This window comes from Lagopus muta, chromosome 16, assembly GCF_023343835.1.
Source record: "Lagopus muta isolate bLagMut1 chromosome 16, bLagMut1 primary, whole genome shotgun sequence".
In the NCBI taxonomy this organism is placed as follows: Eukaryota; Metazoa; Chordata; class Aves; order Galliformes; family Phasianidae; genus Lagopus; species Lagopus muta.
The window spans coordinates 1850935-1872727 of record NC_064448.1 but is presented as its reverse complement, the minus strand read 5'-3'; the positions used below and the strand labels follow the sequence as shown (position 1 = coordinate 1872727).

The 21793-nt window shown below is 41.3% G+C and overlaps 1 protein-coding gene across 3 annotated transcripts in view; it reads left to right on the top strand.

Annotated features, from left to right (window-relative positions):
- LOC125701170 (formin-F-like) overlaps window positions 1-21793 on the top strand; it is a 40793-nt gene that overhangs the window by 9032 nt on the left and 9968 nt on the right. The window contains exons 1-9 of one of the 3 annotated variants that reach the window (XM_048962808.1): window positions 3888-4122; window positions 11276-11380; window positions 12744-12830; window positions 14716-14889; window positions 16153-16301; window positions 17423-17599; window positions 18201-18627; window positions 18817-18979; window positions 20573-20684. In XM_048962808.1, coding sequence (XP_048818765.1) covers window positions 4087-4122; window positions 11276-11380; window positions 12744-12830; window positions 14716-14889; window positions 16153-16301; window positions 17423-17599; window positions 18201-18627; window positions 18817-18979; window positions 20573-20684 — 1430 coding nt within the window. In that variant the 5' untranslated portion in view covers window positions 3888-4086. Of the gene's footprint in view, window positions 1-3887; window positions 4123-11275; window positions 11381-12743; window positions 12831-14715; window positions 14890-16152; window positions 16302-17422; window positions 17600-18200; window positions 18628-18816; window positions 18980-20572; window positions 20685-21793 lie in introns of those variants that run through there. The other 2 variants (XM_048962807.1, XM_048962809.1) reach the window with 2 other exon arrangements.

Here is a 21793-nt window from a genome sequence, read left to right as displayed (position 1 = left end):
GCCTGTCTACAAGACTACAAAAGAAACATCCTTGACGGACAAAAAAGAAAAAAAAAAGAGGAAAAAGAAAACGGGGGGGAAAACAGTAGCAGTAAAAAATTTTGTATGTGTTTTTTCAATAAATTCTCATTTCAGAGTATGGGACTTTCCTAAAATCGGTGGGAAACTACCACAGGTAGTTTCCTCTTTCTGACTCTGGATGGGAGCTCCCAGACTGTGTGTCTCACCAAGAACATATCCCCTAATTTGAACTACCAATTAAACCTAACTTTTGCCTTGTTAATTTGGTGCAGTCTTTCCTATTCTGTTCTTTTGGTGTTCAGCAGATGTGACCTCAATACCATCGTATGGCTGTAAATAGAAACCCATCTTCAGCGTTTTTATCTGCTTTGCTCTTTGTAAATAATTTCTAGAACAGAGTGGCACAACCTTTACTTAGTACTTATGATTTAGCTGTAAGTTGGACTAGTAAAAGCTTATGTGCCCGTTTATTTAACCAACACCACAGGCACAATCATGCTGGTGCCCTTCAAAAGCAAGATGAGATTTAGAAGAGAGGATTAGAACATTTCCCTTCTCTGGGATTTGCAGTATAAGCTGTATATCACGATGTGTGAACAGGGTCCATGCATATGGAATATACTTGCACGCATAGAGAGAGCTGTAGGCTTCAATGAATGTTTGGTTTTTGTGACCTCCCTGTCTAAAGCCTGCAGCAGGTTTGTGTGCACAGCCGTGGTCAGCTGCATGTGCAGCTTCAGCCCTTGTCCCTGCTGTGCTGCAGCCGTTCTGCACACAGACTATAATGCTTTACGTCTTGGGTTAATTAAACCCATCTTTAGGGCTTTTTGTTTTAAACTTCGTTGCTGCTCCGCTTTTCTTATCAGCCTGAGATTAGGGAAGTGTCTGGTGCCATCTTGTGTCGCAGAGGAGTAACATAGAGCTGTCGACTAAAAGTTTCTTAATTTGGAATCCAAAGTGTTTTTAACTCGCTTAGCTTTAGGGTTTGTCACTGGCTGCTGCCCCAGCATCGACAAGGCAAGGCACAAGGTGACCCTGGGGATGTAATGCAAAGTACATTGCGGGCAGTTGAAAAATGCATTACAGCAGGGATGTGTGTAGTGTCACCAAGGTCAGATAACAAGGAGGTGTGGGCAGCTCTTGTTACTGTGACCTCAGGTGAAGATCTGTTGTTTTCAGAAATATGCAGATTCTTTTTTTCCCTTTTCCTCCTTCCTTCTTCTTTTCTTGATGATGACAGTGGTCTGCTATCAGAGGCAAAATTGTGACGAATGTGAAGAGAATATTTGCCTTTACAAAATATGACAGAAAATCCCCTAGAAAGCCAGGAAGGCTCCAGTCAGGCACCAGGTGTCACCTCTTCAGTTTAATGGTGAGCACATCACCTGTCTCCCAGTTCCTAGGTTGCTGCCACAGAAGAGTACAGGAAAGTTGTGGAGTTTGTTGTGCTCATAATCCAATTAACTTCTCCAAAAAGCACCTGTTTCTTGGGCTTGGTTTCCAAGTCACAGCTGTGAAGTGAACAGCACAAGGCTCTTTTTTTTTATTATTTATTTACTTATTTATTCTTTTTTCTGTACAGAAATACATTATTTCAACTTCCAGCTTAAGAAATGTACGCAGACCCAGGAGAAACGAAGCAGTCCAGCATTGTGGGCTCTGCTTCCGGCTGGATGGGGGATAATACTGCAGCAGCAGCACTTGTGTGAGGGCTGCGTGCTGAGCATCCCTAGGTGTCACCCTCGAGTTGAATTTAGCTTTGTGGTCTCGCACGCTTGTCAGTTTTCATTTAAAATCATTAATCTTCCATTCATCTCCCCACCTCCTTTATTTTCTTGCACGTAACGCGCAGGGGATCTCTTGGATCAGGGGAGCATCATCTGTGTGCATAAATATTTTTCTTGCCTTAAAGCAGGATCAGAATTGGGTCAAATAGAAATACCTAAAGCTTGTCACAGCATCAATTTCTGTGCTGGGTGCTCACCGGGGAAAGAGGAAAGGACAAAAAAGCTTAAAAAAATGGTTTCCTTCTGAAATGGTGGGTTGGTTTTCCAGTTTAATTCAGTGCTTTCTGGCACAGTCTCTCCATCACATCAAATCAAGAGGAGAAACACTATTCCACAGGAAAAACAAAAAGAAAGAACCACTTAAAAAAGATAATTTTAGGCTGGTTTGCTCATCCCTGTTGGTTCAAAGCCCTTTTCTGTACTGTATTCCTCCTCACTGGAGAGTGGTTAAACATAAACGTGAAGGATGTTCCCATGTGTTTGCTGCAAAACACGATCCTGGCATGTTCAAATCAATTAACTTAGAAGAAAGAAAGTTACTCCAGATCCTTTATTAAAGAAAGGTGTAATTAATGACTTCAGGTTAATTAAAAATGTTTGCTCTGAAAGTGGCACTGGGCTCTGATCTGGTACTTTGTAACCACACAGAAAGTGCTGTTCAGCAGAGAGCAGGGAGAGCAAGACTGCCTGGTATCTCTGCAGAACCTCCCGAAAGAAACCTGTCATTTTCCCATTCTAAAGTATTCTGCACTGCCATCATCCCATCATATAAAACAAGTTCCTCAATTCTTTCATTTCAAAAGAAAATGGTCGTTCCTCAAGGACTGAAGTCTCTAAGGGGGGATAGGCTGATATTACAAATTTCTTTTTGGATGAATTAGTTGCTATTTTATTTTAACCAAATGGCCTCAGATGGCTGTCAAAGAAACGTGCTTCCCATCATTTCACTTTCCAGTTTAGTGGAAAATTTCCAATCTGCCATGCATGGCACAAACCAGTCAGAACTGAAAGCATCAAAGGACTCACAGTCCTTTTCGGAATATTTCTTTGGAAGGCCTGGATGTAGTTGAGCTGTGCTACTTTTTTTGCCCTTCATTAAGCTAACGTTCTTTCAGAGAGTAGGACGTATTTTTTAATTAGTTCAAATGTTAAAAAATTGTTTTTATTACGGCATATTGACCTTTCTTTTAATTAATTCTTTAATTAATTCATGCAGTGATGCAAGTGCTGGGACAGCCTGGATTCACAAGCAATCTCTTGGCAGCCCATTCTGAACAGAGCATCTCAACTTCCTCTCTTCCTGCTTGTGAGGTTATTTCTAGCTCAGTGCAGAAAAGTGAAATGAGACCCATCATCAGAACAAAACTTCTTTTTTCGGTTGCTGGCACAATTTTCAACATATAATTTGTTATATATATATAGATAGATACAGATATTTGATTTTCCTTTTTGCCTGCTGTTAGAGCACAAGCAATTCCAAACTGTGGTGAATGTCTCTCTGCTGTATCTACTCAGACCTTTTAGCCTCTGAATTAATTTTCATATTTCTTGTGTCTGGATAGAAGTCACCACATAGAGGTGGGGAAACCAATGTGCATTTTGTCTGTACCTGCTAAACAGTGTCTGTTGGACGTGTGGTAAGGTGCCAGGAATGCCTTCCTGATAATTCACTCTTCCAATTGCTAGGTTTTCCCCTCCAATACAGATCACAAAGGCATAGGTTAAAGTGCTGCTGATTTTTACAGCAATCTTGTGAGAGAACCTGCAGGTGTGTTTGTGCTTGGATCCAACACGCATGTGTTTGTGCTGGAGTTTGAAGGTGTGTGCTGATGGTGACTGCTGTGCACAGAGATATGGCTGTGAAGATCAAGGTTTGTGTTTGCAGTTCCTTGGGCAGACTTTTTTACACTGAGTGTGGAATTTGCTTTGGTAAGGAATGTGTTGGTTGTTCAGAGAGATGCACCATGCAGCAGTAGATCAGAACGTTGGCTTTCATGGCTCAGCAACTTCAGGAAGCCTCTGGAACGTAAATATCAGTTCAAGAAAAGCAAACAACTTCTACTTTTTTGCCCTTTCACAGAGCTGCCGTAAGGAAGTAATGTTTCTTTCAGTTCTCAGCACAAAAGGAAGTAAGGCTTAATAAAAACTGTGGGCTGCAAGATTTCATGAGAGAGGCAGAGAAAACAGAGGAGAGCGGTGCTGGGGAAAAGCAGGTGTGGTTAATGAACAGTTTGTAACCCAATGGGATGCTGGTGAAACAAAGAGAATCTCCACAGCCATGGATAACACCAGAACACAAGATGCTTTTTCACAGGTAAAGGCAGAAGCGGTGATGGCTCGTGTGGAAGTGCTCTCTTGTGCATAATGGATGAGATTTGTATTTTGTTGGTAGGAAATCTGTAGTGATTGTTCAGTGTAACTGATTGTGATGTGGTTTGAGCTTAGGCTGGTTTAATAGCTCGGAAAGTGTTTGTGGATGGTGGGTACAAAACAGTGTGCTTTTGGACTGGGCACGTGTGAAACATGCAAGGGTTTTCTGATATGAAAAGGGGACAAAGGGAGAAAACCAGTCTCTCTGCTGCAGTTAGAGAGGATTTATTAATACTGTATATTCTCTGCACTAAGAATTTCCATAAGATAATTGGTGAGTGGGAAAAAAGTGTTTTGCATTGTAGGTAAAAGCAGTTTTTGATAATCATATTGGTATTTGATAAGATTGATATGCTAGTACTGAAAATACATCAGCTTGCAGCACTGCTGAATTTGTCACAGTGTTCCTGCATGATTTATAGTCTCTGTAGCATTCTGCTTGTTGCAATACTTGTATGTATGAAAGTCTGCTACCTGGTGAAATAAGTGGTGGAAAGTTCCCCTTTCACTGGGAAAACTGATAGCACATACTGGTGGAAAGTCCCTGGGGTAAAGAGCAATTGGTGGAAGGAATGTGTTACGTGAAGGCTGAAGGTGATGGAGTGCTTGGTTCTGAGCAAGTTCCTGTGTGCTTTGAGAAGAATGGGAAAGCTGAAGAGAATCCTGTCCTGTTTGCACAATCCTACTTTTCACTGAGAAGTGTGAGATGTTCAGGGAAAGATTTGTGAGATGAGGCTTGAGAAGAACCCAGGGCATAAACGGCATAAATGAGAACAAAGCCTTATTATTGCTCCCGGGGCTCTCGCAGAGGAAAAAGGGCACAGGCCAAGTTTCTGCATTTGGTTCCCTGCCTGCAGCATCAACGTGGCTTTGGAAGATTTTGTGGAGGGCAGTGCAATGGGTCCTGCAAATACTGAGTCATCTAGCTTGACAGATATTAGTGGTTTCACCTGAAGTAATAACAACTGAAATGCAATAGAATTGCATGTCCTGTCTTGCACTGCTTGTTATACTGACATGCAGAGGGACTGGGGTCTATCTGGAGAAGCTGTTGGTGACAGTGGGGTTGAAAGGACACAGATCCAGTCCTTTCCTCACTGTCTACATACCCACTATTTACCCTTTAGCACTCATGTGCTAAGCACAGTCTGAGGTGCAGCTTACAAATCATTGCTTTTGTTTCTTACTTCAGGTACTGCTGGGGAGATCAGGGCAAAAAATGACCAAATATTTGCTACCAGAAAGGGCTCACATCAGTGAGAATCACAGAACAGGAAACCATAACCAGGTGTTGCTACTTTTTCCTTTCCTTCTCTCCGCAGTGGTTCTACGTTCACCAAAATATTTGCAAAGCCGAACTGAGCCTGAGAAAAACATCTTGAAGTTTTTTTTTTTTTGTGAAATCTTTTTAAAATTTGATTATACATCTCCCCTGAGACTTTTCATCTAAGTCTTCTGAGGGCTGACAGTTCCATGGAACAGTTGTCAGCCCTTTAGATTTTCCTCCTCACTTTGTTTTTATCAACCACCTTAAAGTTCTTCATCCCCATGGCTTTCCATCCAATTTGCGTTAGAATTTTAATTAAGGGCCATCTCTCTTAGATGATGTTTTCTTTTTTGGGTCTTTTCTAAGGTGGCTTAAAGCAGATTTTCACTGGGTATATACATATATATTTGTCAACAGATCAATTCCATTTAGATAAGGCTTCTGTATCTTCTGATCTATTTATTCATAGACATGTACACAGGCTCAGGACGTGCTCCTGTAGCTTTGGGGATGGGCTATTTTTATTGGACAACAAAAAGGAAATCTGATTTTCTCTGGACCTTGCAGGTCCTTGAAATCCGCTCCTTGCCATGGCAGCATTGGTTGGAGCAGAGGATTTGCAAGGCACTTCAGCTTCCTTGGTCCTGCTGTTGTTTTGAATTAAATGTTTGCAGGTTCTGCAGAACTGCGGGTTGAGATGTGCTAGTTTGTATTGCATGCTGTACTGCATGCATTTCACTCCATATATTCATATTCTAGATTCCTACACATTTTTGAGGCTAGCTCTTTAGGATTTTTTTTTGTTAGGGTACTTAATCACTAATGCATAATATAATATATTGAATTAAAGTATGTTTGAGCTCCTTTATAACCTACTGAAAGTGGCAGAATTTCCATTTTTGTCTGGAAATCAAGCTACTATTTGATTAATACCTTCCTTGAATAAATGTTGACAGATATTATTCAGACAGCTCTAGATCTGAACAAATAATGCAAAACATTATTACAGATGCATAATTTATTTGATGAATAGCAGCGCTGTATGACAAATAATATTAGTCTGTCGCTATGACTGGCTACAAAAGAAGGTATTGCCACACATAAATGTCACATCAGTCATCTTTATTGATATTGCGTGGAAATTACAAGTGAAGGTTTTTTGGATAACCTCAGTTATCATAGAATCACAGAACGGCCCTGGTTGGAAGGGACCTCAAGGATCACGAATCTCCAACCCCCCTGCTACATGCAGGGCCACCAACCTCCACATTTAATACCAGACCAGGTTGCCCCATTCAACCTGGCCTTGAACACCTCCAGGGATGGATGGGGCATCCACAGCCTCTCTGGGCAGCTGTGCCAGCAATAAGAGGCCTGTTCCAGTTGCAAGAGACAGCCACTCCCCTGCAAACACATGGGACCACATGGTACATTTTGGGCCAAGTTCGAATGTGGTGTATCTGTAAGGAGATGAAAGTCTGAGCTGGAAATCTTAAGGCAACCTAGATTGCGTCTGCTGTCTGTACAATCATATAAGTGACGTGTTCAGCATGCAGGCAGTGTTCTACAAGGGACTGTGAAGAAGGCAAAATGTCCCCAATAAAGTAAACCAGTGCCTGTGATTTAAATAGAAAAAAAAAAAAGCAACCTGTTTTCTTTAGAATCACATCTCAGAGAAGGAAACTGCTACTTGAAATTTCATAAGAGATCCATTACTGCATCATATCCTGGCACTTATTAAGTTTCTCCACTGTATTTGGTTTGCAAAAGTGATGTGTGCTGTAGCTGGAAGGCACTAAGTGAGCAGAAAGCCCTCAGAGGCTTTACCTCTGAGCCTCTTCAACCTGCTTTTGTGGATGAAAACCAAAATCTGTTATTAAATTCTATGTTTAAAAACCTAAACTTCAAAATGAATGAAAATATCACTATGCTGGATCAAAAATACATCAGGCATGTGAGTTGAAGCTGCATGTTTCTTGTGTGGACAAATGGCTTTCAGTCAGATGAATGCCAAGAAATTCATGAAATCTTTGTAAAGAAATACACACAGTCATGGCTTGGATCTCCCTCCTCATTGAGTCCCCTTGGCTCTTGGAGGGCTGATGTTGGCAGTGCTGATGGAGTGCTGCTTCTGTGCAGTGCAGACAAGGGCCCTCAGTGCAGCAGCAGCCACAGCTGGTTTGGCTCTTACTCCTTGTAACAACCAGAGCAGACTGTTTCACAATGTTAATGTTTAATAGGGACAAGTGTAATGACTGCTAAGCAATAGCAATGAAAAGCTTCACTGGGTTAGAATGGAAACATCTCCTTGTTTGTACAGAGAGCAGGATTTCTGCATGACTTGGCTGTGCTGTCACGGGAAGTGATAGAGCTCAGTGCATGTTAGGTGTGACCTCCACCTAAGTAAACCCACAATAAGGTCTCACTAAGTCCTTTGTGTATGTAGCTGATTGACAGCATCGCATCTCCATGGGTGTTTGAGTCTTCCTGCAATTCCTTAGATTACTACTGTCATATCATTGAGATTCAGGTAGTATGGTCCATGGAATAAGAGTAAGCTGAGCAAAAATCACATAGCACACATTCCTCTATAGGTAACAGAGAAAAAAGGTAGGTCTTACGATGTGCTGAATTGCCACCTACAGGCGTCCAGGGGTCTCTGCTGGCTGCTCAGGAGTCATAGTGGCCCTCTGGTCAGCTGGGGGAGGTGTGTATGTGCACAGCAGGGTATCAGCTTGTCCTATGCCTGAGTTTCCTATGCTCTGCACGACTTCTGCAGATCTGTTCAATGAGCTGTAAATGACTCCTCACCGCGTGGCTTTAACCCCACTTTCTCGGCTGATGCTCGGGAGATTTGGAGACCTTTCTGAAGTCTTTACACAAATATATGCTGTGGCATTCAGACTACCGGCAGCACGTTCCCCTTAGGGCCTCCCTGAGGTGAGGAGTGGCAGTAAGCCCCAGAAGGGGTCAGTTAAGTACTGCAGGGGCAGCTGCCCAAGAATAAGCCAGAAATCTCTTATCTTGCCACTGAACACATTTTATACTGTATCTGGGCCAAAAATATGAACACTTGACCCTGCAGAGTAATGGGTGTGCAAACAATTCCTGGAGCCCCACACTCTTCCTGCAATTGTGGGCACTGATTTTTCTTTCGAAGCAGCTGAGTGGCCAAACTGAATTTTGGGTGAGTGATGAAAATTTAATCTATATTAAACAAACTTCTTTAACCTGGCAGGCAAAAGAATATATTGTCAGTGCAATCTCAGGTATTTCCTTAACGTGAATGTTTTATGACAACGAAGTAATTTTCCTTTTCTTAGCCTTGTTTTTTTCAGTCTAACCTCGCATAAAAGCGTTCTGTTTGGTTGCACCAGTCACCTTCTATTAGGCAATACAACACGATCTGACTTGGTGGCATTTTGGTGGATAATTTGACAAAACTTATTTCTTTGCAACAGAAAAAAAAAAAACCATCGAAAATGAACACAAAAATGAGCATTATAAAAATTGCGATGAGCTGAAAGAAAAGCCCTGCAGGCACAGAGCCGTAAAGGTCAGGATCTGTTGCTCGAGTCTCTCCACACGTAAAATACCGCGCTAACACGTGGCTGCCAAAACCCTGAGCAGGCCAGGCAGATCTCTGACAAGCAATTCTGACTGATCTCATAAGCTGAAATGTGCCTCCTTTATTTTTACCTCTGTCATCTTTTGATGTCCCCCCCGCTGCCCCCCATCACTTACAGATGTGCAGAGGGAGCTAACAGAGACAGTGAAACCACAAGGTCCTGTTGAAAATAGCCTGTACCAACCACTGTGCTTTGTGAGCTCTCTGGGGAGTGCATTAACTGCCAGCAGTCACACTGAATAACCCACCTTCCTGAATCTGCTATATGCAAAAGGACTTGCTTCACTTTTGCAAGCATTTATCTTCATGTATTATTAACAAAATTAAAAGATGTTAAGCAGAACTTCATCCTAGTGTGAAGGAGACCTTGGTGAACGGCAGCAGAACGAAGAGATGAATATTTTGTAGAGCTAAGAATGCGCTTATTTCAGCAAATTGTACGTGCTAAGAAAAACCTTTTGAGAATTTTCAACAACACAAAGCAGAAACAGTGACATCATGAGAGAATGTCAGTGTTTGGGACGTGTTATGGCAAGGTTCCTTAGTCCAGGATAGAATATTTGCCAGAAAGATGGGCCTTGAAGTGCCCAGTGCCCAGTGCACTGCAGAATGGAGCCTACTTGCCAGAGGACGGCTTGGAAACTGAAATTGCTGTGTGTTTTTGTCCTTCTTAGGAAGCATTCCCAAAGATACACACAATACGTTGTGTTGTTGAGCATCACAGTGAAATTCAGGTGAAAACTGTGCTCCTCCATTACAGTACTTGTGTGCTGAAGTGAAGGAGGTGAATTCTTCTCTTGTTTAGTTGAACCTGATTGTGTCTTTTTTGACACAGGGCTATGATGTTCTCTTTGTGTTATCATTTTCATTGTGATGCAAAGTCTTTGAATGCTTTATCTTGCAAAAGAATCCAATGGTGGCAGAAAATACCATTCACCTTCCTGCCAGGAATTGCAGTCCTGTATAAATAGGATCTTGCACTTTGAAGCTGGCAGAATTTAGCCCTAAGGAAACTATATTTTCCAATTCACATATATCCACATTCTTGTTAGCTTACACAGAGCCTGTCCAATAGGGAAACATCTTGTTAAGATTTAATCATATACAGTGTAGGTGTGGAGCAAATAGATGGCCTGTTAAAATTCAGATACAGAATGTGGAGATAATTGTAGAAACCTTGTGTCCCTCAGCATGTACGAAGGAATTAACAAACTGCTTTTTGGCTTTCCTAACTGTTCACGTTGCAATTTGCTGCCAGGAGCTATGCCATAAGTTACCTTGATATTAGCAGTGAAAATTCCGAGGCTTTAAAAACAAAATATTTCTCCTTGACTCCTGGTTTTATCTGTAGGCTGTAAAATCATTCAGATTGATCAGAAACAGGTTCACGTGCTGGAAATCGGGTAAGTTGAACTGTGTTTGTTGTGGTGCAGCTGGGAAAAAGAGAGCAGCACGTGGACTGATGAGTCACTGATGGCAGTGGTGGTTTTTACATCACCCACCAGACTTGTGGCAGTACCTGGGTGGGTGCAGAGGACCTTGTTTGGCTCCAAGGCTGAGGCAGAGAGCTCTGTGCTTGAGGAGCTCTAGATAGAGGCAAAGTGTAGGACAGGCAGGGCTGTGTGCCACAGAGCTGCCTCCATTTCAGTCATCCCCTCATCCTGGCAGGAGGAGGGCAGGGAAGACCTTTTCCCTGTTCTTGCTTCAGAAAGAAAGGGGAAGCATAACATCTGCTTGTTAATGTATTTAGATAAGTTCATGTGATGGCTGTACCTGGTAGTAGATATCAATTTCTCCTCTTTTCATCTTTCTAATTTCTAATTAGAATTTCTAATGGTCTGATTTTGTGTTCTTTGCGTACAGTCCTTTATGCTAAGGACAGTGAGACACTGGCAAGCATGCAAAATTGATGTTTTCACTTCTTCCCACATTTTCTAACTCAGATTTCCTCCTGGCAGTTTTGTCTCCAGATATTACCACCCATCCTCTAAAATCGTAAAGGCCTCTGGGTATTTGGTATTTTGTGGATTCTCACTAGGTTTCAAAGGAAGATTATATTTACTGGGTAGGTTGTGGATGTAAAGCACGAGCGAAATTGTAACTTTATGGCAGATGGTGCAGCTGTGACTATCACAAGCAGTCTGTGTCCTCAACAGCCAAATGAAAACAGTCTCTAAATACATCTGATCGACTTTTTTCCAGTTAAGCCAGGAAAAAATCCTCAAAATCATGAACATGGTGAAAAACAAAGAAGTGAGCATTGAAGGAGCTTTGCATTTGGCACAGAAAGAAGTGTACACCGATAAGGTAAGGTCACTCTTATATTTATTTTGTAAGCCATTCAGATGTACAAGCATGTTCTGGAAAGCCTGGATGAATGTTAGGAGCATGTCTGTCCTGCTTGCAAAGCTGCAGTCTCCCTTTGTGCAAACACTGCAGTTTATGACCAAATGTGTCTGGCTAAAATCTGCTGCTGAAGTCAGGTTAGCTGTGTTCTATCCTGTGGATGTCTTTTGTAGGTGCTGTGGGTGCATTCATGTCATTACGTGGATGAAATAGTTTGGATCTACACCAGATGTGTCCACAGGAGCTTTATTATCCCCTGAATTATAGTTCTGTACATTAATAAATCAGCCTTCTGTTTCTCTACTTATTCTCAGTCCAGCATCTCTCTGGTTGCAATCTCCCTCCATCATCACACCACAGAAGGGTCAGCTGAGAACTCTTTGCAGAACTTTTCATTATTTCCTTTTCTAGCCCGTGTTTCTGAGCCACCCTCCTATGGGATCATCTCCTGCAAGGAGTCAAATCTTAGGATTTTTTTGCACAGTAGAAATTAGTGGTGATTTTGAGATAAATTCAGTGATTTTTGAAATTTTTGGAAATTTCTAAACTGCTCTTTAACTTCTTGGCTGGAAAGAAGTAGAAAGAGAAGCAAAACCAAATACAGATGAAGAAGTGGCTGCATTTTACAAAAAGGCAACAAAAACGTTAAGCTCAGTGGTGTAGAACTATGTGGGCATATCTTCTCAGGATAAGAAGAGGAAGGGTTCCTTTTCTATGTCTGCTGCTTTGATGTTTTTGTGATGATTAATTATAAGAAATAAATGCAGTTTTATGTGTCTGACTCATAGCCCTCTTGTCATTGTGTTTTCCTGAAGATTAGAATTGTAGTCCCCATCCAAGCAAACTATACAGCTAGTGCAAGGGATCAGATAGCAAACTGGGTAACCCTCACACAACGGCAGGGAACAAAGATCTGCCATTTCAGTGCACCACATCTGAGGGCATGTAAATAAGTTTCTTTAAATCACAGACTGCCTTTCTTTGCTACTGCATCCAATAAATGGCTTATAGTCATGTATTTGGAAATGTCCCTAGTGCAACTGCATGCACTCTTTTCTTCTTCATCTTCCTCTTCTCTGCTCTCTCTTTTATTTTTTACCCAAATCTGTGATGTCTTCATTAGTTCAGCAGGAGCTGTGGGTATTTGTGTTTGTGAAATCAGACCAGGAGGATGCTTCCATCAGTCTCCACGTGGAGCACTTCTACAAAGCCTGCTTTGAGCAATGCTCACTGAGGGAGATTTCACCTGACAACATGATTGTATTTGAGTGGACAAAAATAATCGAGTATGGACCTCGTGCTGATTTCTGTTCTGCTTTTTCAGGACTCACAGGATTTGCTAACCGGCTCGCTGTTTAACTACAGTATCTACAAATACAAACACTATCGGTGGCAGAAACGAATTTTGCAGGTAATGCAAATAATTCATACTTCTGGAGAAATATCTCCAAAAGATGCCATCCATCTTGTGCTCCTGCACCAGGGCCTCTGCAGGTGGGAACTGGAGAGGGTTCATCGACTTCAGTGCAGTCATCCACTTAACTTCATTCCAGTTGAAGATGCAAAGCATCGTGTAAAGGATTTAATTTTAAAATAGCACTTAATTTGGTGTAGATATTTGCTCATCACAGACTGCATAGTACGCGTACTTCACAAATTACACCCTTCTCTTCTAGCAGGGTTATGTGACAAGACTAGCAAAAGGAGGATCTTCGGGTCTGCATTTAAAGGTTCTGATAGGGCTTTTAAGGAAACATGCAGTTTTGATCCTAAATCCGTACCCCCCTGGTGTATGGAGAGAGGACTGCAGTTTTCAGAGCTGACAAGTTGGGCTGTGTGGGGAGCGCTGCATTCCCTGGTCTGGCTGTTTGCTCAAATGCAAACACACCTGGGAAGGTGAATACCTTATTGACTGACTCTGCTATCAGGATTTTTAGTTTTACTGTGTTGATGACTATCTTTCCACGGTTCTGACAAGCAGACTTTCTGTTTTATTGCTTCACTGAGGCTGTGTGAAGCATGGTAAAGCATTTTTACAGGGAAAGTTTCATTTGGCAGACTGTGCATTTCATCTCTCGTTGCTCTGTCCTGTGAGCTCCTTTCTTCTTCTTTTTGTTTATTTTGACATTATGTACCTTCACATGAATGTGCTAAATGGTGGTGTTTTTTTTTACTACATCTCAGCTCTGAAAGCATAATATTATTTCTTGCAATATCTACAAATGTTCAGAGCTAGAAGATGACTTGGTTAGATGTAAGCTGATGGAAAACTGGAGGAAGCTATAATAGCCATGGAGCGTGGTGTTTTGGAAACTTGGAGTAGTTTAATTGCAGTCCTTTAGTTAACCAGCAGCCTTGAAAAGTCAGAGATAACAACGAGCATGGTGCTGCTTTGGAGGTTTCCATTGATAATGGAAATGAGGACAAGGCACTAGCATTGGGTTAGCATGGTCTGCATGATGTGAATGAAAGATACTGGAAATTATTCATGACCACAGGTAAATGTCTGACCTGGGCAAGATCTGAATTTCTCCTCTGTAGGCCAGATGTGCTGGTGCAAAGCACAGAGATAATGGTCACATCTTATTGATGCACAGAGCTGTTTCTGCTCAGCAGAGATGACCACACAGAAAAGATACTGGATCTGTATCAACAAAGCTGCACAATGGAGTGATGATAATCTTATTTAAACAACCAATTTTTAATTGTTATAGCTGTGGCAGCAAAAAAAACCCCCACTTTATTGGCTAATAATATTGTTCTAACTCTGAATGCATGTGTATGTACAGAAGCACAGGCAAAAATCTTGTTAGATCAGATCTCATAACAGTAATGTTTGTGTCAGAAGGTAATCTCCAAAGATTGCCCTGTTTGCCAGCTTTTGTAACAACAGCTCGACACAGAAGCTGTTGTTACAAAAATAAGCACCTTCACATCATTGAATGGGTCAGTAAGTGAGTCTCTGCTCAGATGCTACCGGTCGGGAAGCTTTTGCCCTGGGGTTAATAAGGCAAGGAGAATTTAAAAATAAATAGTTCAAAGTGATGAACTGTATATTCATCAAATGAAATAGGGAAACACAGTTACAGTGAGTATCTGTTTTGTAAATAGAAGAAATACAGTACATTATCTCGGTGAGGCAATGCCATTTTTTATTCTAATCATTGGCAAAACAGCTATGTATGCTGGGCTAGTCCATGGCTTGCATGCCCTTGTGTGATAATACTTGGGATGACCTCTTTTCTTTCCAGTGAAGAGAAGCAATGGAATCAAGTAATGAGAACTTTCTATTCCAGATTGATTTCAACACAAAGACAATTTTTAACATTGAAAAAGGAATTATTAAGAAGCAGTTCCCTTTCTCACAAGTCAAATCCTGTGAAGATGCTGAAAGAAGACGTTTCAGCATTGTGTTTCATGGGAGACAAGACTATGAGCTGGAAGCAGTGTCTCTTGATGACAAAAGGAAGGTAAGGTTTTTACACTGCCAGAGATAGATTGCTATAAATAACAGCTAATATTATGCTAGCACCTGGCAGGATCCAGACATTAATGGGAATTGTGTTGTGCATTGTGCAATCAAAGAAGTAGCATGTCTTTATTCTATAGATGGTGGTACATAGAACAAAGGAAATGTGAGCTCAGGATAAAGTTTAGCCATTGAAACTGCAGATGTACAGCCAGCCCAGGATGCGGGATGAAAACGGATGCATTTTTTTCAACACTTTGGCTGCAGTGGGTTTGAGACTGCAGTAAATTGAGGAAACAGAACTGATCCATACACAGTTGAATTTTAATTGATGTTTTCTGAGAAGTTTCATTTTGAGGTTTCAACTCCTTTAAATGTTCCAAGTAATTTGTGTAATTAAGTTCAATTGAGACTGGAGAAAACGAAGGGGTGAAATGAACATCAGCCTTCTGCACCAAGTGCAGGTGTTGCCTGTGCTTGGAGGTGAGCAACTCTTGGAGTTCATTTCATCCCACTGCTGAAGAACTGAAGTCAGCTGCACGGTTCTGGTCAGGGCTCTTAAATACATGAAAGAGTTTGTGCCCAAGCTGCTGATGTAACCCACTTGTAAGAAGTTTTTTGCTGGGGGATTTGTCCTTTGGGAAGCTCAGAGCTCAACACAGGCAGGAACTTGCATTCCAGATGAATGGCACCTTATTGTTGATCAGATTAATTTTCAAAATAGATTAAATCTAGCAGAAGGTCTTAAAAAGTGCACTTATTCCATAGCAGTAGCACTCAGATAAGGCACTGTATAAGTGCCTTATAAGTGCACAGATAAGGCACAGAGTGCTTTAAATTCATACTCGCTTTTATCCATGCAACTTTCAGACATAGGCAGGCTTTCACTTTTCTGCTGGGTTCATTCCAGATTCCACAATAAATCAGTCAGGTACCCCTTGGGCTGGCACTGAGCTTAACAGTCTAGATTGCCTTAGATTGCTTTGTACACAAGTTCAAGAAGTAAAACTGTGTTTCACAGGAGCCTCTCCAGAGCAAGATGTGTTCTCCTTGCACTGATAGGGCTGAGGGCAAAACAACGACTTGCAGTTAAGCAGCTCAGCATCATAGAAATACCTATTTATTCTACATAAATGAATTTTGCCTATTTGGGTGCTTGTTATAACACTGTCTATCATTTTTATAATAGAAAAACCCACCTGCTAATGTCTGATTCGAGGGAGTTAATATGGAAAACACACTCTCTCTGCCTCCTGTTCTACAGATAATGTACCTGTTGAGCAGAGTGATGCAGAGTAACTCATGCAGGAGGCCAGGGGAGCCCTGCTTGGAGAGAGCTACAGAGTATGATGTGGTGCATGAAGGAGTGCTGGATTTGCAGCAGAACGCTTTTATGTCCTCTGAATGGGTGAAGTATGAACCATATCTTCTTCTCAGCCACCTTCTAATACAGTTGCTCTGTTTGTCCGTGGTCTGACATGGCTCACACTGTCAAGTGAGAGGAGGAAAAAAAAGCACATCCGGAAAAAAAACTAATTAAAAAAAAAAAAAGGCCTTGTAATTATCTGCACAGAGCAATTATTACCAAAAAAAAACAAAAAAATTCACAGTTCACATATAATGATTTAATTGTTTTTAAAAGGCTACTGCTGTACGTCTTGTGTGCACTGCCTCCAAGTGCGTCACGGGATTTGTCACCTTTCAACAGTTAGTAAGTTCATTAACAAAGAACAACTGATTTTTATTTATCTCGTGAAGCAAAGTCCTTGCTGCTTTCCGCTTGGTATTTAGCCTCTCTTTCTTTTTTTGGCAAAGTAAATAATGGTGGAAACATTTGGAGACGCGTTTGAACTTTAAGTCCCTGTTTCCAAGAAGGAGAGGTCGATATAATGGCCAGCTCTGTTAACAGTTCGTATCACTTTGACTGTTTGTGTGGGAGTAGATGCAATTCATATTGTATGTTTAATTGTTTTGGTGCTGTGAAACTCATTTAAATTCCTCATATAAACCTTAACCAACTAGCCACACCTTAGAGAGAGCGGAGGGAAAGGAAGGCCTGATGGAACTGCCAGAATGATAAAGAGATGCAGTAAACCTCAGGGAAAAGAAGAATGCAAATTCTGAAATAAGAATAAAATACATATATGGTAAAGCCCCACACTTACTGAGTGTGAGGCCTTTGCCATAAACAGCAGAGCTGAAACTTAGAAGAGACTGAAGCAGGAGATTCTGCTGCAAAAGAAACTGTGTGTGGTCTGGCCACTTCTGCAGGTAATAACTTAGCATTAGAACAGGTAATGCCCATGCTTGGGCACTGTCACTTCTGCTGGAAATATTTCAGTGGAGAGTATTGTGCCTGCTTTCTACTCAGTGAGATGTGGGAATGAGGGGGAGCAGGATCAGTTCTTCATGGAGGAATATGATAGAAAAATGTGGAGGCTTACTGATGATAGAAAGGGCCTTAACAAAGACAATGATTGTATAAACAAGTAGACAGCACCAAATGAACTGTACATTCATTCCCTGCCCTTCAGGTACTTGGTACAACTACGTGAAGGAGAACTGACTTTATATTGCATAGGGCTGGGAGCAGAGAGCAAGAATGCATGCCCTGCGACGAACACAATTCATTTGTCAGGTGGTAACGTGAGTGTCAGCAAGGAGAATGAATGTGGTACCTTCTCCATCCAGACCAAAGGACACAATTATTTGTAAGTATAGTTGGTAATTAATACTTTGATAAAGCAGAACAATTGAAAACAATGTCAGGCAACAGAGAACCTCAGTGCCTTGGAACAAAATACAGCAGGGAAGAAATAAAACCATCAGATTTTCATAGGTAACTCCTCCCATAGCCTTGTAGTGGTTTGATAAATATTTTAATGAGGAATCACGAGTACTACATTGAGAAAATGCATTGAAACAATGTCCACAGACTCATCTAGTCATCTTGTCAGGAGCCAGTGGAGAACCACATCGCTTGATTGATTAGACAGATGTGTGAGCAGGTTCTGACCAGCTTGTGCAGCAAGCTTGGTAAGACTGAACACACTGTTCACCTTCCCCCAAGGTGGAGAAGAGGAATTAGGAGATAACTGCATCGTAAAGTCAATGTATAACAAAACTTCAGCTCTGTAACCTCAGATATGTAAGCAATTAACTCTGTCTGAAAAGGTCAGAATCAGCAGCACCGGGCTCCTTTGGCAAGTAAAGGTGCTGAACATCATTCTGCTTAAGAAATGTCTGTGGCTGTATTAGTCAGCATGTTATTTAGACTTCCGTGTGTTTACAGAAGCCATTCTTCAATTTCAGGTTTCGAATACCCTTTACTGTCCAAAATTACAGGACACAGGATGTTGGCAAGCTCCAGAATGAATGGGTGTCTCTCATAGAAGGGTACTGTCAGCTGTGCAAGGGTGGCTTTCTGTCCCAGGAGGAATCCCAAGGAGACACCTCCTCTGAAGCTGATTATGAGAATGTTACTGTAGCTCTGAATGAACAGAAAGAGGAGGCCCTCCATTTTGATGTGAATGCTGCAAAAATCAGTCTGAACAAGCCTTCAAGCTCACAGACAAAGCCTGCGAAGGGAGATGTAGCCCCAGCATCAGCATCTACTCCGGTTCCCATAAGTAAGGTGGAGGTGCCACCAGCCCCACCTGCATTCTTCCAGTCCTGCAGCCTTTCTCCCTTGGCAAAGAGAACGAAAGCCTTTCACTGGGATGTTGTTCCTTGTGATAAGGTAAGGGTGAAACTAACAGTAACTGCTTAATAATAATAATAGTAGTAGTAGTAGTAGCCTGGATTATACATATAGTTAAAATTCAGCTATGCCAGAAAAGGACCTGAATGCCCTTTGTACGTTCGGAATAGAACAAAGTGACCCTGTTCTTCTGGCTTTTTCTTTTCCCTGTCACTCCTATGTTCTTAGATTCAAAAATCCATTTGGGGTTCTTGTGACCCAGGCAAGAAAAAGATAGATGCATCCAGACTCTGTGAGCAGTTCCAGATCCAGGATGTGGCAGTGTTTTCAGGCAATGAACCTTCAGCGAATCAGCCCATCATGTTGGATCGAAAAATTGCACATAACTTCAGTAAGTAAGAACTGTGTACTCCCATTTGTATGCATTTTCTATTAATAATTTTTACCAGTTGGTGGGTAAAAGAGGTAATCTTGTGTCGAAATCACCGCTTGACTCAGTGCCACTCATTTGCGAGTGCAGCCTTGGTTCAGTTCTCTAAATGTGATCCTTCATGATGCAGAGTAGAAATACCACATCTCTCTTCCTGTGTGAAACGTCTGAGTGTGCCCTCCTGCTGTGATGCTGCTGTCTTAGGGCTGGCGTTTATCACCATGATGACACCTGTGAAATCACTCTTAGAAGTGGGACTTCAGCATCTAGTTCTGCTCTTACTGATGGCGTGATGTGAAGTTCTTTCAGTGACTCTAATGAGAAGTAACAGATACCAAAGAAGCAGGGGTAGAAAGACAGACTCATAGTATGATAGAATGGCTTGGGTTGGAAGGGACCCCAAGGATCATTGAGTTCTGGCCCCTCTGCCACAGGAAGGGCCTCTAAGAACTTGGTAACTGGTCTTCAATGACTGCTTTGATTTTGTGCAGAGATGGCTTTCAAAAAATAAACTATATAACATAGTGCTGTTTTAAGAAATGTTACATGTGTAAAAAATGTGTTCATTTTGAAGTCATGTTGATTTCAACTTTATGAATATTGATAAGAAGGAATTTGGAGATTGTGGAAAGTTTTAACTGGGAACTGTAAATGGAAGTAACTTGCTGGAATTATTGCAATGCCAGACTTGAAGGATTAAAAGGAAGTGAGTGATACAAAAGTCCTGTTTCAGATAAAAAGCATCCAGTAATAGCACTTCTCTCTGCAAAATTATTCCAGTTTCTTTCAGGAAATTTCTTTCATTTGGTTTGCAAATAGCACCATTCTCCCTTTTGATCCAACTGCTCTCACAGCTTCTTTCACTGAGACATTCTATGTCCATTTCTTAATCTTATCCTTAAAGTCCCATCAATGAGATTTTTGACATGTCCTTATTTCCGTGGACAGTTCTCAGATCAAAAGTTATTCCTATTCTCAGAACTCTGATTAATCTTCCTGCAAGAGCTGCAAACCACAGTTCTTAAACTAATGACTAAAAAGATGAAGCTCCAAGATGCCGGCTGGAGAAAATCTCTGCAGAATTTGAGTGGATGTCCAAACTCAAAAGAAAAATTAGAGCTCTGGGCAAAGATCTACACACTAAGTTCAAACCTGGTGTAGAAGAGAAAGCAAATAAAAGCTAAGTTATCTCACACAGAGAACAATGTACCAGAAACAGAAACAAGAAAAACACCTTGCCTTTAACAAAGGAAAAGATTTGGGGAGGTGGGCATTAATCCAAAACTGAAACCTTGTGGGTGAAAGACTGACTTAGGGATCAAAACATCAGCTCCTGTGACTTGATGGGTGCTTGTTTCTCTGTGTGAGAACCATTTTTCCATGTCAAATCCTTATTTTGCATAAGAAAATGCCTTAAACTTAAGATGACATGGTAATTTGGGGGAAAAAATTAAAGAAATGAGTAGAAATTGAGGAGTTGATGATCTTGCAGGTCGTTCCAACCTTGTGATTCTATGATTCCTCCATGTAATACGAGGATCTTTTTTTCTCAAGGCATTTTTCTTAAAAGTTTCCGTATAAAACCAAAGGAGCTGAAAGAAAAGCTGTACATCATACATGAAGAGAGTGGTGGACTTACAGATGAACAGATTACGACGCTACGAAGGTAATCTTCTGGTTTCAGTTGTTTATTTACAACAAATGCTTTTCTTAGGAGAAAGCAAATTGTTCTGCAAGTAACAGGAAATTCAAGAAAGATGCTATTGAGACATCAGGTCTATCCTGACCATAGATAAAATGTGAGGGCTGCACACAGAAGGAAGCCCAACACGTGTTACAGAAACTTCACTGTAGACTATCAGTACTTCCGAGTGACAGAGGCTTGCAGGTTTAAAGCCACAATTAAAATTAATTAAATTAAATTTTGGAAACTTGAAGTTTAAAACCCCACCACTGCCAAAATAATAATGATGCAGAAAGGAATCCGTTTCAGAGGCATGTGAAATTTGGTTTGTATCTGTTTGAATAGTCAAGAAAGGAGCAGCTCAGAGAGGTTTCCATTGCACTTTTAAGTCCCCCTGCCAGGCATGCGATAGCTATGCCATTTCATTGCATGCATTGTTATGAAAATATGGGGTGAAAATAAGAAAACTGAGTGTTTTGCTGAAAGGGATCTCAGAAAAAAAAGGTGATACTGGCAAAGAAAGTGAAGAAGCAAATATGTATTTTTTAACTGTTGATGTGCCTACTTGTTGTGGAGTGAGTTTAGTTCTGGCCTCACAGTTCTGCCCTGATCCTCATTGGTACAGTAGTGTTAAAGTTTGCAGAACCGTGTTTGCACTTAGTAATGAGAACAAGTAGAACAGATGTGAACGTACAGAGTTAATGTCATTGTGTGCAATGGCTTGGGCACAGCTTGCCTTGAGCAAGCCACCCCATAACACATAACACAGCCTGCTCTTCCCTGCTCATTCTTCCAAAGTGTTATTGCTGGATTGAACACAGCCAAAACTACGTAAAAATCTGCATTGTCACCAGGTGCCTCTGAAAGGTTGTCTGGTGGTTGTTCATCCAATATATGAAATGAAGGCACACATGTATCACACACAGAATTAATGAACCTCCTTGGAAAGTATAGCATTCATTCCTTTCTGCTACAGTTTTTCCTTCTTCAAAAGGTAAAGGTACCTTCTCCACGGCATTGTAAATTGTCTGTAGATCTGCAGATGAACACTACCGACTTATTGTCAAGCCTTGTGCATGTAAAAATGTTTC